Source organism: Glycine max, chromosome 9 (genome assembly GCF_000004515.6).
Source record: "Glycine max cultivar Williams 82 chromosome 9, Glycine_max_v4.0, whole genome shotgun sequence".
NCBI lineage: Eukaryota > Viridiplantae > Streptophyta > Magnoliopsida > Fabales > Fabaceae > Glycine > Glycine max.
In genome coordinates, this window is record NC_038245.2 from 3,191,077 (window position 1) to 3,209,531 (window position 18,455).

General features: G+C 28.9%; 1 protein-coding gene across 1 annotated transcript; it reads left to right on the forward strand.

Moving 5' to 3' along the window:
• Positions 1 to 5,002: 5,002 nt before the first annotated feature.
• LOC100809617 (chitinase-like protein 2) lies at positions 5,003 to 7,200 on the forward strand. The gene is made up of 3 exons (XM_003533154.5): positions 5,003 to 5,512; positions 5,971 to 6,130; positions 6,512 to 7,200. The coding sequence occupies exons 1-3, from the start codon at positions 5,140 to 5,142 to the stop codon at positions 6,930 to 6,932; spliced, it is 954 nt and encodes a 317-aa protein (XP_003533202.1). The 5' UTR covers positions 5,003 to 5,139; the 3' UTR covers positions 6,933 to 7,200.
• The last annotated feature ends 11,255 nt before the right edge of the window (positions 7,201 to 18,455 follow it).

Sequence of the window (18,455 nt, forward strand, 5' to 3'; positions counted from 1 at the left end):
TAATTTTAAATTTATATTGTTCAAATCCAAAAGTTAGAATAAAAAAATGTTATTACAAGAATGATTAATATAAGAGAACATAAAATTAGAATCAATTTAGCTATTAAAAGATTAAAAAACTATATTGGTTTTACTTTTTTTTATTCAAACTTTATTATTTTTTATTATTTTTTTCACTAATTTTTGTAATTTTGAATGTATTTTTAAAAATTCATAAAGTTCTTTTAAATCTTATAAATCTATAAAATTCTTTAAATTTTTATGATATAAATTCATTAAAATCTAAACTATCATAAAAGTTTTATAAAGAAATATGATAAGTCATAATATTCTTACATAATCTTTAAAATTTATATTACTTTTTTATGTTAAAATAATCTTTTAAAATCTTAATCCAATATTCTCATATTCTTTTAAAAAAAAACTTGTTATTTATTGATTCCTTAACAAGAGCCCTTATGGTTAGCAAGATCATATATGTTATCTTGAAATTAAAATTTTAAAAGAAAGATTAGTCATTTTTCTCTAACTTTTACAAGTTATTTATCCGTCATAGTTACTTATAGTGTACACATTTACACTCATTTAATTTGTTGAGTCTCCTTGTGGATAACCAACCTATTAAATGGCCACGAAATGTGAATGGGAGACATCTATGCAAGGAGTTTCTTGGTGATAGACCAATAACTATGACCGCAAGTATGAAAGTGAAAAAATATGCGTTTCGACCTTAAATCCTAAGCATTATTAGGATAACAACGAGATATTATTTGTTTTGGTATTTAGTGACCCATCATAATTTTATTTTTGTTGAAATGTGCTTTTGGTGAATTATAGGAGATGATGTTTATAAACTATCCTTGATCTCCACTCCTATCTAATGGGAAACTTTTTATTGCAACATTGGCTTCAATATATACTGCATTTGTGTAACTCTAAGAAAACTGAATTGAAGTAGTTTTTTTTTTTGTGAGAATAGGCGATTATTCCATAGGCCATAGGAAAAGGGACAAACAAATAAGAGAGGGAGATGAGCCACATTATGAAAAATAAAACTTGTGTATTGACAATTTCTCTCTCAAATTAATCTACTGAACTGACTGATACAAAATATTATATTTAACTACAAAGTATTATCATGAAACATAATTTAGAATCACGCATATTCTACGCATTAATTCAGAATTATAGTTAAGCTTTCTAATCCGTGATCAGTGTGGGTTCAATTCAGATTCACTTTCCGTAAGTGCTGAATTTAATTTTCTTGTCCCGACCAACTGGTCCCTTCCTGTTAGGACTTTAAGGAAAAGTAGTTATTTCTAACCTCAAATACAACCATGCTGAATCAAAGTAGTATCGGAATTGTTAAGCAGTCCAATCGAACAGTGTTCAAAATTAAGTTTGTTTATTTTTTTTTCAGAAAAAAAACGTTATCTCTAAAAATAAAAAAACAATTACTCACTCCCTCCCAAATAATTATCTTCCTAAATGTTTTACATAGACAAAAAAAAAGAAAACAATAAAAAAATAATAATTTATTTTACACTAATTAAAATATGACGAAAGGATTGAGATATGAGTCATATATATATATATATATTTCAAACTTTCACTATTAAATTATTTCAAGAAACCTTATAAAAAAAGTTAATTTAATTTTCACAATTATTTTTTTAATATTGAAAGGTCGTATATAAGTGACTATGATCAGCTTACATTTGATAGAAGTTCTCTATTATTAAATCTTAGAAAGAAAAAAGAAAAAGAAAAAGAAAAAAGACAGATGATACTGCTAGATACATCCTTCGGTCAACTAAAGTATGTCCACACGAGAATGGAGATTTGGAATCGAATATCGGAATATAACAAATGTGAAACAACCGCTTTCACTTTTGAAAATGCAAAATTGTAAATTTGGTGCTATGGTTGTTTTTAATTTTGATTTTGATTTTTCTTTAAAATTATTCACGTATTTATTCTTTCTTTTATATGTAATTTTGGTTCTCCAGCTGAAATTTAAACATTAATCGTTACCAATGAACATTTACGAGTGCACCATTTTAAAGAGAATTATAGTTATATCCTGTTCTTTTTTATGGAAATCCAAAATTATCCTTCTTTTACTCGTGACAACATCTTCCACTTCACCAAACTTAGAACCCCCTCTTGATCCTTTCCACCTCTCTCATGCCCCTCTTTCAAGTTCACCTTCAATTGGACTCAAACCCTACCTAACTAATTTCAAATTCACCTACAAGGCAGCATTCTCTGCTGCAATTGGCGTTTGATCTTGAGGGTGGGTTTTTCGTGGCCTGATCTTGTGGGGAAGAACCCCTCTGATATCCTCCTCTTTGACAGCACCAACCTTGGTGAGGAAATCCTCAAGGGTCATCGCAGGAGCCTCGCTTGCGTTAGCATTGACGATGTTGGTGGAGACAACGTCATGGGTGGTGGCGACAGTGACAATCTCCTTCCAGACATTGTCGACGGTCTTGGGGATGAACTTTAGGAGGTCATCCATGGGGTGTAGTTTGAAGAGAAGAGGAAAGGAGGTCATTGACGATATGCTTTCTTTTCTTCGGTTTCTGGTGTAAGGTGTGCAGAGACGCCATTGTTGATGGGGTCTTGCGATGACGATCTTGCGATGGAGGGAAAGATGATGTAATGGTGGTGTCAGAGGAGGGAAAGACGAGGCGGTTGAGATCAGAGGTTAAAATCGTGCACCCTTAACATGTCACCGTCAATATTTATTTTTAATGATTCATTTTTAAATTTGGATTAAAAGATCATTAAGCAATTAATGTTTTAAAAAGTGTTACTTCAAGTGAAATATAAAAAATTAGGAATAGAAACTAATGTTTTAAAAAGTGTTAAAATAACAGCTTTTGATTTGTAACTTGAAATAAACATATTTATATTTAGCACTTTGATTCATCTATTTATTTATTTATTTTATTCCTTAAAACTGTAGGGTTAGAATAGTCTCTTTACTTAAACAATATTAAAGGAGGCAATTAATGAGGAATTTTATTAAAACTTCGAGGCTAATATTAGAAAAATAGTATTAATGTTATAAACTTCAATACTAATTCAAGTAATGCAGTAAAAAAAAAAATACTAATTCGAGTAATATATGAAATAATGTTATAAGTTATTGGGATAAACTTATCCATCAAACATTTTTATTTCAACCAATAGTTATAATAAATTATAAGTTAATTGAAATTGACCTGTTGAATACACTCTATAACAAATCGTAGTTGAGTTGTGTTAGGTTCTCAAACCCTTTCAATTACATAGAAATACTCATGTGATCATGTCCACATCTTACATTTACATTTTTTTTCCTCCCTCGATCCATTTCTATTTTTTTCATTTATTCACGATTGAACTTTAAACTATTTATTTTAAAAATATTTTCTATTAATAATTATAAAAATATCACCACTTTATATTTTAATAGATTTTATATAACAATGATAAATATTTATTTTCGTATAAATATTCAAAAATAAAAGTAAAGTGATATTTTTATAATCATTAGTATAAACAAAAAAAAAAACAAAATATATTTTTAAATTAAAAAGAGTCCCTTACTTATTGTGTTATATATATGTGTTACGTATTATTTCTGTAATAAATATTCTTAATTTTTTACCGACAAAATTGAAATTTATCATTTAGACTTAGTTTTTTTTTTTGTGCAGAACTTAGTTTTAATTATTTGCTACATAATAGTAATATATTGACTCTTTATTAGCTTAATCAATATAAACAGCTATTATATATTAATTTAACGTTACTATTTTTTTTCTTCCATAAAATTATTGATATTTGTATTTAGGAGATAGCTAATCAATGTTTAATTTAGTTGGTTAGCCATTTTATCTTTTTGGATACTAATCCCATATACATGGCCTGGAATGGAAGCCTAGTCTCTATACTTAAAGTTAAAGGACCCATGCATGAATAAGTCTATGAGAGCCTAAGGATTTCGTTGGTTGCATCAAGAATAGGTTCAAGCATCTCTACATTTTTCGTTCTATCTACTTGAATCCGTAACACGTATGGCACCACTAGTCAACAACAAATGCGATATTGATGTTGAAGGTTACCTAAGCTACTATTCTCCCTTTCTAATAATTAATTTTTTTTAATCATTTATTTATGAAAATGTATAATATGTAATTAATCCTAGTCTTTTGTAAACAATCTCTCTTTTTGGTCTCTCATATTTATTGAAATAAGAACCACATATGACATTTTCATAAATAAGGAATAAAAAGAGATTTTTTTTGAGAGACTAAAAGGTATAAACAAATGTATTAACCTATTTGCATAAGTGAATAATATATTTAACCCCAAAAATAATACTAGATGGGCAATTTTTTATTTTTTTTATTTAAGACCAAAGGTATATATTTTTTTATTACCAATATTAATTGTTAGTTTTTGTTAAAATATTAGTGGCTTCCAACCACTAAATCAACTTTGTAATTCCTCAAAGTTATTTTTCTTGAAAAATAATTATGTTTGAGTTGGATAAAATTAGAATGATAAAATTCTTCTTCCCATGTAAATAAACTGAAACAAAATAACCACAAGAAAGTTGATAATACATGAGAAGATGTAGCCTTATCATCTTACTTAAACAATCTATGCATAAGGTAATTTCTGAGCAAGAAAGCCATTCATACACTTATCCACCAACACAAGCAGTCTTTTAGGTCCAAATTATTTGTAGCAATCTGAACAAATCAAGGCCTGAAGTAAGAGCACTAAAATGAAAAAAATCACAGAATTTGGGCCTAGGTCCAATACTAGTAGCTTTTGCCTAATACAGACTTAAGTAGTAAGTACACATTAATTAGATGGAACCCCCACCCTCTGAGTTTTCTTCCCTTATACTCAAACGTGAATGAAAATGGAAGCAAAAGCTCCACTTATTCCACCTCTGAAAAATCTCTTCCTCCTAATAAGGTACACTCTCGCTTTCCACACTCCTTTCACTCCACATCACAGCCTGTCTAGAACAACCCTCTTCATACATGCAACCACTTCTATATAGTTTCTCTCACTTAGTGCAAAGAAAAACACACCACACGACAAACAAATATTATTATTCAATAGAAAAGAAAGATGAGTCCAACATGGGTTTTTGTGTTAGGTGTTGCAGCAATGTTGGTGGTTGTGAGTGGACAATCATCAGTGAAGCCTTTGGTGAAGACAGTGAAGGGGAAGAAGGTGTGTGACAAAGGGTGGGAGTGCAAAGGTTGGTCTGCATATTGCTGCAATGAGACTATCTCCGACTACTTCCAGACATACCAGTTTGAGAACCTCTTCGCGAAGCGCAATTCGCCGGTGGCACATGCTGTTGGTTTCTGGGACTACCGTTCTTTCATCACCGCTGCTGCACTGTACCAGCCTCACGGCTTTGGCACCACTGGGGGAAAGACCAGTGGCCAGAAGGAACTTGCTGCTTTCTTTGGCCATGTTGGCAGCAAGACCTCTTGTAAGTATATATAATTCGTCCCTACAAAACCGATTTGTAAGGTGAGGATTGTCTTATGAGTGTTCATGTTTGCTTTTCAGGTGAAAAATTACTTTTGAGATCAGAATTCTTGTTTTTGTTTTCATTTTGTTTTTCTTTGTTAGATTTGACATTAAAACACGTGCATAACATTTCTAACTTCAATACAAACATGTATTATTTCTGGTAAATGTGAGACTTTTTACTAACATTTATTTGACATATGAATCATGATATCACATATGATATGATCATTCGTGGGAATGACCTTATACTTATTTTGTTTTTCAATTTGTTGAATTTCATGATCTTAGTTGCATGATCTCAATAATTTGGACATTTCAAGTGAGATGGAGTTATATACATGATTAGGTGTGAGTGGAGATTTGTTTAAAGACCATGAAATTGTATGATAAGAAATTGTTGGAATAATATTTCAGGTGGTTATGGGGTGGCTACAGGGGGACCCTTAGCCTGGGGCTTATGCTACAGCAAGGAATTGAGTCCTGATAAATTCTACTGCGATGACTACTATAAATTAACCTACCCTTGCACTCCTGGCGCAGCATACTATGGCCGTGGTGCCATCCCACTTTACTGGTATTCATATCTTGAGATATCTTGAATATCCCTTAATTTAATCACCATGTATGTGGGGAAATTATTATATGTGGCACATTATTAAATTTTTTTCATAAATTGAAAAAAATGTAATTGTGCCATATAAAAATTGATCAGAATCACATATCACACATCACATAGTGTTACCTCATCTAATAATTTCTCTTATTGGAGTATCATTATATCTATTTGCTTATTTTCACAAAGTTTTGGTTGTGTTCCCAAGAAGGTAATAAATGCTTTATACAAGTCTCTACTTGTTTGTGCAAGTGGTTAGTTAGAAGCATTTTATGCAAAGATTTTACCAAGTTTTGAACAATTAATGATCAAAGTCCTTGTGTTTCTCTTCCTTGATAACAGGAACTACAACTATGGAAAAGCCGGGGAAGCCTTGAAGGTGGATCTGTTGAACCATCCAGAATACATAGAACAAAACGCCACTCTAGCCTTCCAGGCTGCACTCTGGCAGTGGATGACCCCACCAGAGAAGCACCTACCATCACCCCATGATGTCTTTGTTGGCAACTGGAAACCCACAAAAAATGACACATTGTCCAAAAGGGTACCCGGATTTGGTGCCACAATAAACTTGCTCTATGGGGATCAAACTTGTGGTCAGGGATCAGATAATGAGGCCATGAACAACATCATTTCACACTATCTTTATTATCTTGATCTCTTGGGTGTTGGCAGAGAAGAGGCAGGGCCTAATGAAGTTCTCTCCTGTGCTGAACAAGCTGCTTTTAAGCCCTCTGGCTCACCATCTTCTGCCACAAATTGAGCATTCCTTGGCTGAGATTCTTGGCCGGTCCATTCTTGAATCTTTCAAAAAATTCTTAATAAAGAAAGCAACAAGTAGACAAGATATTTCAACTACTTTGGCCTTCAAATGAGAGTGAAATGAGTTTGGAGTGGACACTACTCATTGTTAATTTGTGTATAGATTATATTACTTTGCCATATATCTTGGCTTTTGATGTTTCCTTTCTCTTCTATAATTCGAATATATTTTGGTATATAATGTATGTATACAATTGAGTATTTGATCATTAAGGATTTTCTGAACAATTTTGTTGATGTTTGCATGTTGTGCATTTCACTAATCAAATGATACAAAGTTTCATTTTGATAATCTGTTTCCCATTTACTATTGCCTGAAACCTCGAGCATGACCATGTATATTTTTTTTTTGTCTAAACTGCATACATTGATTTTTTTTTCCAAATATTTTTATGCAGTGTTTCCTCATGTCACAAAAAAAATTCTTTATATACAGTTATTTTATAATGAAATTAATCATTATTTTTTTAATTTTGTTAACGGAATTGGTTCACGTGACTTGATCCTTCTAAAGGGATAATGCTTCACTCGTTAAACTTTTTTTGAATAATTTTTTTTCTTAGGTCAAGACTATTAATTTAATAATAAGAAAAATAAAATAAAATATGTCTTCTTCCATGACTTGGGCACTTCCAGTAGTGGCCCAAATAGATCATCCCATTTGAGAAGGATCTATAACTTAATCCACGTCAAACTTTAACTAAAACTCATTTACTAAATAAATGATAGGTGCTATGTATGCGATATTTGTATATTAAAATCACATAATAATTATCTTATTTTTTTTCTCTTTTATTACTTATTTTGTATGAAAATGATAAGATTTAACTTTTTCTAAATTTTTGTTAAGAAGATATTAAAGTTAATAATTTTAGAGTAATTTTTGTTGTATTTTTGTATAGAGTTGAGTTGATGCGGAGGCCTGGAAAATAACGAATGAACGAACAGAGATGTCGCGCTCAGCGAGTCAGAACCGTTCAACCCAAGCTAATCACTTAACGCAAGGAGCCACATCAAAAGACAATTGTCACGAGCAAGCATGCTACGCGCGCATCCTACGCTTAGCACGTGGCCACTTGACTCAGCTGGACATGCGTGCTCAACGCGGGAATCGCGCTAAGCGCACAAGAGAACTTTGATTGACCAATTGGTTGGTGAGACATATAAAAGAAAAGGAAACATATTTTGTTTTCTTAGCCAAGAAGAACTCAACAGAGGCAAAGGAAGTGAAGCAAACGAAAGCAGGCAACTGATACAAGCAAAATCTATTTTTCGGAGCTCTGGCCGATCTGTTTCAATTCATTTTTTTTCCATTTTCTTCTCTTTCATCTTACCTTTATTTTTGTAAGTTTCTCATGACAATGAGGCTAAAAAATCACCTGTTGTTGGGAGCTCTGTAAACCAAACTCTTTGTGATGTAATGATTCTAAAACTATCTTCTAATATAATGTTGTTATTATTATTCATCCATATGCTTATTTACATATTTATGGTTTGATCATCTATCTTTATGTACTGTTTTATGATATAAATATTGGAAAATGTATGTATGCTAAGAACTTGGGAAGAATATCTAAAGTGCGTCATATCTAGGGATAAGATGGTTTCCTTTAGTATGTTCATGCATCTTTGCTCTTAATGCAAATCATTTAGTAATCAATTGTCAAGGGATTGAGAGCGATATTAAGTGATTTAGGTTCTTTTACTTGAGGAATCTTGGTTAGAATAGATTAGTAGTTGCAGGTAATAACCATATTAATGTTATGAAGAGAAAAATCCATTAAGATTACATTAAGAGAAGTTCTGGCAAGCAGAGCCCCCAATACATTCCTTAAGTCACCATAACATCATCTCACAACTTCGAACGCTTGTTTTTCTCAACCTTCATGTTCCTTGCTTTGTAATTAATTCTTTTTACTTTATATTTGTTGTTAATCAATAAACAAGATTCTATTTGAATCCCTAGTTGTTTAATCATGTGTGTGTCTATATATATATATATATATATATATATATATATATATATATATATATATATAACTTGGAATACAAACATAATTTTTGTGGGATACGATACTCAATTTTATCATTTTATATTACTTACGCAACTTGATACGTTTGTCAAGCAGATAACAATAAACTACGTTAATCCTCTTTAAAAATCCATTTGATTTAAAAACTTATATTTGTAACCATTCAAAAAGCCATTTTAAATTAAAAATGTATAATAATAATAATAATAATAATAATAATAATAATAATAATAATAATAATAATAATAATAATAATAATAATAATATACGAACATTATGATGCATATCTAATCCAATAGAAATAAGAGTTTTCCAACTTATTATAAATAAAAACGAGATTAAACAATTCCATCCTAAATGAATGGTGCAATTAAGAAAAGAAAAATGTTATTTAGTACGAAGAACCATCTACAAGAGTGGTACGAAACTACAGGCTAAATACATATAATAAAAAAATAATTCGTTCCTTTTTGTACCAGTCACTCTTTGTAAAATTCAGCATTTATCAAAGAAAATTGCTCTAACCATTTTTAAGTATATAGAGAATTGTACCAAACATTTATTATGGGGTTGTTTACCAACATTAAACAACCCCATAAAAATAGCATCATCATCATTTTATAGGTTTAATAATGTTATTTTTGTTATTAAATATTTAACATAGTGATTTGTATGTTCCATCGTTTAAAAAAATGATTTCCTTTTAGATGAAATTACTAGTATACAAATTGTTTTCTATTTGTGATCTCTTACTTTTATCATTAATTGTTAATTTATTAATTTTTATTAGTAAAAGATATTTAAATTCAGGATCTCTTCCTCTCTATTTTTCTCATCAATCATTAAGTCAATTTATAACTTCTTGCAGCATGTTCCATCGTTTAAAGAATGTGTGATTCCTTTTACATCAATGTCTAGCGTGTTTACCTTAATAAATCAAGCATTACTTCTGTTTTGTACACGAAAAATAGGAAAAATAAATTAATGAAACAACATAAGTTTTACTGTTTATCAAGGATGTTTAGCTCAATTAATTAAACATGACGAGTAAATATTATAAATCTTCTTATACTGAATTCAATTTCTATAGGTAAACAAAATATTAGTTTTACAAATCTAACCCCACAACTTTTGTTTTGTAAGCTTCTAAGATTTTTTTAGACTTAGAACCGTGTTTAATTTCTCCAAAGTTCTTTTGATTGCGTGTACCTAAAAAAAGTGAAATGAATTGGTTTCCCCTACGTCTTTCTAGTTAGTAGTTTGTCTGTTAACCTTTCCCCTCATTATATCAAGAAGAAATTGACCACTGGTATAGGAAAAATAAAATAAAAATGGCATAGACAAGATATACTCCATAGGCCATTATATTATCGACAAAGCATCAAACACAAACTCAAATTAATTGCATACCTCTAGTTTTCTTAGCATTATCATGAATCAGATTTAGCATTTAACTTTAATATTGATGTTTTTGTAGGCCGGTTGTTTTAAAGTTACATAAAATTGATTTAACATCACAAATTGGTTCAGTGGTCAAGGCATTTCTGCCAAAAAAAAATGATTTTAATAGAATTATTGTTGAACCGTTAATGATATGAATTCTTTTTGCCTTTTCTTTTTGTTGACTTGTGAAAACATTCTAATTTATTTCAAATGAACAATTATGTGTGCTGTTCTGCTTTGAAGCAAAACTGTTCAATAACGCTGCCCTCTTTTAACTAATGTTGTAATATGATATTTTAGAGTTGTATCTTATTCGATGATTGTTATAAATATCCACCCTTATTCACCTTTCTTTATGCATTTACATTGGCAAAAGCTAAGGCAGTATATGCAACCATTGCCAATTATGAAGTGATTCATTTCTATGCTGCTCCAATGATACTTAACTCGTTTTTTTTTTTATTTAATTTGGTTCGAGTTTTGTTGTATTGTGAACTCGAGGAACGGGATTCTGGTCAGTAGCACAGTAGATCTCTCGGAAACTTCAACGCTAAAGTCAGAAAGTGTACCAAAAATAGTGAAAAAATGAGTGAAATTATAAATCCATACTTCAGGAAAGCCTCAATATTTATAGGTGTGCCTCCCTGTGTTTAAGTCAGTTAAGTGCTCATTATTTAAGAGCAATTTTCCAAAGCTATAATAACACTTTTTTGATGGGGGAGGGTTGTTTATTTAAGCCTCCCTGTGTTTAAGCTTTGTGGGCTGCCTCTCACAACTTTTGTAATAATTTCTGGTGCATGTCTTATATATATATATATATATATATATATATATTCGTATTGCCAATAAAAAAACTATTTAAGTGCAATTATCCCTTTTACCCCAAGTTAAGTGTAATGCTAGGTCGGGTTTAGTGATCCCTTTGTTCTTTAATTAAGACAATTTTGTCTTTTAGTTTGGTTATAATTGGAGTGAGCTGGCATGGGATGAAGATCGGTCAAAGGATAAAATAAATAAAGTATAAGCTTTAAGTCTGTCAATAAAAATATGTTTTTTTAGTTTTTTATAAAACAAAAATGTCACATTTGACAAAAAGACTTAATATATAATTTCCTCATTTAAAGAAAAACATTTTTTCAAAAAAAAATATTTTAGACCTTATTTGTTGTCGGACCAGTCTTAGCCGAGATAATTCCCATAAGAAATTTAATATTGAGGATTTAAATTAAATTAAACCGTTTAAACAACTTTATGTAAGAAAAAAAAAGAAATTGCTCAAGGTTTTTTAAGGTCCATGAAGCCTTCTTATTGGGTCCGAAAATAACTTGTTTTTTGGACTGTTGCAAAGGTTAGCAACTGGAAGATACAGAGGCATTTGCTGAGGGCAAGTTGTTACCGTATTTTTATTCGTTAGTGTCATTTTATCAATAATAAAGAATGAAGGAGTAAGAAATTGTGGTTTTAATTTTCCTATTAACAAAAAATTAATAATTAATATTTTTCAATAAAAAAATATTACATGCAAGTGATATAGGTAAATATGATATATATATATATATATATATATATATATATATATATATAATAATTAGAAATTGGGTATGTTTGTATAACAAAATATAATTTTATTTATTTATAAATTATTATTATTATTCTAGTTTCTTTATTTCCATATTTTTAGTAACTTAAAATAGGTATGCAATTTTAAAATAAAAGTGATAACAGTGAATTTCTCAAAGAATTGGGTCAAGATCTATGACTAAACAAAAGTGATATAAATTAGTCTCTATTAAAGATGCAAATAAATTAGAATATGAAACATTTAAATTTCTATATGAAAATCGTCGTGTAATATGCGTTTTAATATTTGGTGCGGTTATGATATATATATATATATATAAAATCAATTTTTAAGTATTTGTGCACAAGCGAAGTCTCCACACAAAGGAGAAGTTTCCAACTGACGATGTTGGGTTCTGCAGGCCCATGATGTTTGCTTATTATGTCCCAATTTCAGTGAAACATTTTTGTTTTTTTCTGGAGAGTGAAACTTCGTACACTTCTAAACATTACATTAAGGATTCAACATTCTATAATGTAATGGGATGTTAAGGAGGTGCAAGAAACAACACTCTTTTTTGGATGCAATATCAGTTGTGTTTTGAAACTACGGAAGCACTCTTATTAGATCATAGGACAGTCTTCTCGGCAAAAAGGAAGAGAAGAAAAAAGAATGATAGATTTTAAAGGAGAAAAAAAAATGAAAGATAGTATTAAACTTAATTTAATGGTATTTGACTTATTTTAAGTATTAAAATTATTTGTCTTTTAATATAATCATAAATAAATTATTCTAACTAAATTATTTCTCTAGAAATTGTAGGTCTAGTATAAAAAAGTTGGGTCTACATGTTGTCCCATGAACTGACAAACATTGTAACCAATTGTAGGTCTAGTAATTGTGATATATTAGAGAACTCCAACAATGGACTTGTAGAAAGTTGGGTCTACAACTTTAAAATAAGAAAAGTTGTATGGAAAATAATAAAGGGAATCAACTTTAAAATAAGAACCCTTCTCTTGTTTTTGAGAAAACAAACAATTTATATATGATTTGAGTTAGCACATCTAGTCAAGGAAATTTTAGTGAGAGACAATACTCTAATTTAAGATAAGAAGAACTTTTATTTTTTTTTACAGCTAAAAAAGACTTCTAAAAACTTTTGAAATCAAATAACGTTTATATAGAACTTGTATTTAGCTTATTCTAAAATACAAAACTTGCAATTGACCTATTATATATGAGATTTCATCTTACTTCACTTGTTATTTATTATATATTAGGTTAGCACAATTCTATTCATTAGTAATTCCCCGTGATTTTAATAATATTATATGAAAATCTATACCATCCATTATTTACTCATTATATTATTGGTTGTACATCAAATTTTAATTTTTTTAAAATAAATTTACTAAACAAGTAAGATGCTAATAAATAAAACTAAATAAACAAAATTTTAGGGGCAAATAACTTCACTAAAACATGGATGATGCTCATGGACAACAAACAAAAACGGACTTCTTTTTATTGTTAAACTTTTCAAAAATTACTTTGAGTTTTATAAAATAATAATAAGATACAAATAAAAGTATATAAAATTCATAAAATGAAAACAAAGATAAACTGCAAAAGAAATATGATTGCTAATTTGCTATACTGGATAACTGCAAAAAAAATCCAAGATCCAAAAAGTTAATGTGGCAGTATCAAACTAACCGGATATAATTGGTCTGCCACTACGTCTGCACTCTGCAGGGACTTAAGTCTGAAAACAATTTGTCTACTTGTACATAATCTTTATCATGGACAAAGTATCAAGAACAGAAAATATTTTATATATTGTCTACTCTTGCCTCATTCTTACACATCTTTATTTTATTTATTTTGTTTCAAGTTATTTGTTATTGAAAAAGATAAAAGTGTTAACTGTTTTTTTAATAATATTCTAATTTAAATAAATTCAAACCTATATTTGAGCTCTTTTTTTAATGAGGATAATTTAATATTTTTTATGTTATAACTTGTGTAATTAATATTTTTTTGAGAGAACTCAGCAAAAAATAAATAAATTTTTGAGAGAAAAATAATATTTTTTTAAAGAAGTGTGTATTATTTTAAAAAATAAATAATATGAGATGGAGGCAACATGTGATTTTAACAATGACTTGTAACATCTATAAGCTCAAAATTTTTGAAAAATGAACTGGCGTAGGATAAAATTAAACTACCTGGATAAAGCAAAGGTTCTTCCCAATTGGTTATTTAAAGCAATCTTCTTTGTATAATGGATACCATAACTTCAATCTCTTAACTACCATGATTTGATTGAAGCGATCGATCTCACAAAGATGTTCCTTTCAATATTCTTAAACTCAAGTACAATTTTCCCTCAAGGACCCACTATGTCTATATTCCATTGGATTACATAGTAAAAGCAAACCAATAATTTCTCTACCTTTAGCTGCATTTTATGACTGCAGTTAGCACAAACACTTGAAGATGAAATCATTGGACAGAGAACCAAAAAAATGGTAAAGTTAAGTAGCATATATGATAGGGCAGGGCTTCAAAATTAGGTAAGTACAACTTTTGAAAAGTCAACTCAATGTTTGGGATTAAAGAAAATTGATGATCTTACTTGATAACCCAAACCATGTAATGAATAAATTATTGTTCCTTGAAATTTTAACATTATGACTTAGCTTCATCTTGTAAGAAAACTTTCAATTGGATAACTTGTTCTTGGAAAAGCAACATCTTCACGTCACCTTATATATATAGTTTTTAAGGTATACCATTTATGCCATGCCAGTTCTTTGTAGAGTGTTCATTGAAACTGTTAGAGAATAATTTTATATTTTTATTTTTATTTCTATTTTGGTGATGCGTTGCTGAGGTGGATTTGGTTCTCATCTATTAGATATGAACCAGCAACACAAGTAGCCTTAGGATGGATTTGGTTTCAAACTTTCAATGGTGAATACATAGCTAATATTTTGTTCTAATCCAAAAATCTTCATCAAAATCCACATACTCAACAGATAGGATTGATTTGTGGGCCCTTTTTATTTATGATCTGGTTAGGCCCATTGCCTTTGCCACCTCTACAATTTATCCACTCCCTCTTTTCGCTTTCATTCACTCTCTCACTAGACAAGCCACCACATCTTGCATGAGAGTTGTACGCAAGTCACTATGATAGCATGGATTCATCATTCATGTTGGTAGCCGCCACAAATATTTTGATATTTGTATGCTTTTTTTTTTTTTTGGTTTAGACCATTGGAATTCTTTACTGTAATCTCCTGTTCTAATTCTAATTCTTTAATTTGTAGCTAGCTAGGGTACAAAATCTACACTAATTGTATATTAAATTTAAATTACACACAATCACACCACATGTTTTTACAAAATGAATATTTCACAATTTATTAAATCATGTCAATTTATTGGAAAGAAGAAAAGGACAGTTTGGTTTGGTTTATTAAATTTTGGTTCGATGGATGATTGATTACTTGGTGTTATGTATCCTTCCCTGGAAATGCGGTTCATATATTCCAACAAATTGATCCACATATATACACACATTAAAATTTTGGATTATTTAATCTTTTTGGTTTGGACTATAATAAAATTGCTTACTAAGTTGGCAAACTGATTTCCTTCTACCACACTGATTTCATACTTGAATTCTATCCGATTCCTTCCATTAGAGACACATAAAAACTAAGAGATTTTAATAAACTAAATTAAGACAAAACAAAACACGAGGACATTAATGTTAGTTCAGTGAAGGAACAAAATTCTAAAATATCTTTTAAAAAGATCGATTCAGAGCTGGAATCTAACTTATAATTAATTGTTTTATTTATCTTAGAGAAAAAATAATCATATATTATCATTCAATAAGAAATTATCATTTGGTGACAGAATTATCATAAAAGTCTTATTAATTGTAAATTATCACCAAAATTGGATGTCTTATCTGGTTCCTTCAAGGTTTTCAAATGGAAGCAGAGTTAAAAGGAGAAAGAAAAAAAGTTGTGAGAGTCCCTTAGTGACATCTAATCGAATCGTTGAATGGTCTCTGTAAATTCTGTTAAACAATATGTCCCACCCGACCTAACGTAACTCAAGCTGGCTCATGCTTTTTAGTGTTCTGGAGCGAAGAAGGAAACCAACAAAGACAATACAGATTTGTTTTTTCTTTTGTATATCATGAAAAATCATTATTTGTATGAATATGCTGAGAACCAAATTCTTAAGAAAAAATTGAATCGAACTATGACCCCCCCAAAAAAATCAACTTTAAAAGGATTTTACCATAATTGCATTTCCTATATATGCTTCAAGTTGAAGCTTTACCTCATAAACTTATGGTGACCCTTTCATTTGTTTATTTTTTTTTATCAGAAATGTTAATTTATTAGTTTTTATTAGAAATATTAGTAAAAAATTTGATTTCATAATCTTTCTTTCCTTTTTTTTTTTATATATTCTTAAGCACAGATCCACATTATAATAAGGGGTGTAATTAATGCATCTCTTCATTTTTAAAAAATGACATAAATATATTGAATGTGTAGATTATATCCGCCTAATTTTGCGTTTTGATCCCCTACTCTGAATTTTATACTCCTTTTATAATATTAATTATTAATTATTATTATTTTAAATAAATTGTCCCCCTAACTTAAAGTCTTAGATTTGATTCTCCCTTTTCAATTGGATCAATCTTATATTTTTCTTAATTTGTTGAGGTTTTCTCATCATTTACCCACTAATATGAATACAATAATAAGTTATCTATGCTTAAGTGAGACAAGTGTAGCCATTTTAGAAAATTCCTTTTGTATTGAGAGCAATTAAAGATGACAACGGGGATGCCATTTAAAGAAGAGAAAATATTTGGTGTACTGGAAATAGAACGATTACGAAAGGGAATTAGAACAAAACTAATATTGCTCACATAACGCGCAGAAAAAGGCAAACAAATAATGACTGATATTATAATGGGATGACAAAACTCTCTATATCCATAAATACACTTTTTTTTCTCCTTCTTTCTTCTAATTTATACTACTTTGCAATTTAATTCTTAATATATACTATTTTAACTTTCTCTCTCCTTTTTGTTTTTTTTTAATTTAAAATATAAATATTATATTATATAATTTTTTTAATTGGTTTTAAAATTACTTATTTATTAAATTAAATTTTATAATTTTTTTTTAATTTTTTAAAGAAAATGATATTATTAAATATAATTATTTTTGTTTTATTATTTAATTTACTTAACATATTTTTTAGGTGAATATTTTTATTTAAAATCTGAATTTTCTAATATAATTATTTTTAATATAATTATATTACTAAATATAATTAGTTTGTTTATGTCATTAGATTTAATTAAAAATGAGAAATTTTGTTTAACAATTTATTTATGTCATTAGATTTACTTAAAAATGAGAAATTTTTTTTTAACAATTTATTTTTAGAATTGCATTATATTGCATTATCAATAAAATACTTAAACAATTTGGCTAAAGAAAAATTTAAGATGGAGATACGTTAGGACAATTATTTCTGTGTTATGATCATGTTCTCAGCAAATTTTATATTTTAAAAAATAAAAAATAAAATTATAAAATTTAATTTAATAAATAAGTAAATTTAAAATCAATTAAAAAATTATATAATATAATATTTATATTTTATAATATTTCAAATTAAAAAAAAAAAGAAAAAGGAGAGAAAAAACTGAGTAGTATATATTGAAAATTAGATGACAAAGTAGATTGAGAAAAAAAAAAAGAGTGAAGGTGTATCCTCGAAAATTAAAGTTGTTAGGAGATGTCACATTCATGATTTTATATTCGTCTTTCTAAGTTCTAACATCTTCGATGTTATAAAATATTCAAAATTATGTGACTCCCGCAATTTTTTTATTCTTACAAAAAAAACAGATCGTATCTGCTTTTTATTCAAAATTAAGGAAAATGATAAGGCGAAAAATCTGTTCCATGAATTTTTAAAGAATAAAAGTTCAAATGGAATGATATACCCACTTCTAATCAATGGACATCGTCTTCGTAATTATCTATTTATATCATGTTAATTGTTGGTCAGTTTGGCATCAGTTGCATGAAGAGTTTGGTAGTTACGTTGCATATTATTCACCAACAAAAAAAAAAGTGGAACAGAACTAATCATTCTGTTTCTTTTTACTGTCCTTTAATTTTTATGTGTATTTTTTAAACAAATACTATTGTGTAATTTAAAACATGCTTATAACTTTTATAATAATTTACGACACTCACTTTAGATAGGGGGTGAGAATCTCACACTCTTCGTTAACTCTTTTTAATGTTCCTTTTCATTCCTCGTTACATAGTGTTTTCTCACACAACTTATAAGAATGAAA

Coding starts and splice junctions, on each gene's coding strand:
- LOC100809617 (XM_003533154.5), top strand. CDS start 5,140: ATGAGTCCAACATGGGTTTTTGTGTTAGGTGTTGCAGCAATGTTGGTG. Junction 5,513..5,970: donor TGTTGGCAGCAAGACCTCTT/GTAAGTATATAT, acceptor ATAATATTTCAG/GTGGTTATGGGGTGGCTACA. Junction 6,131..6,511: donor GGTGCCATCCCACTTTACTG/GTATTCATATCT, acceptor CCTTGATAACAG/GAACTACAACTATGGAAAAG.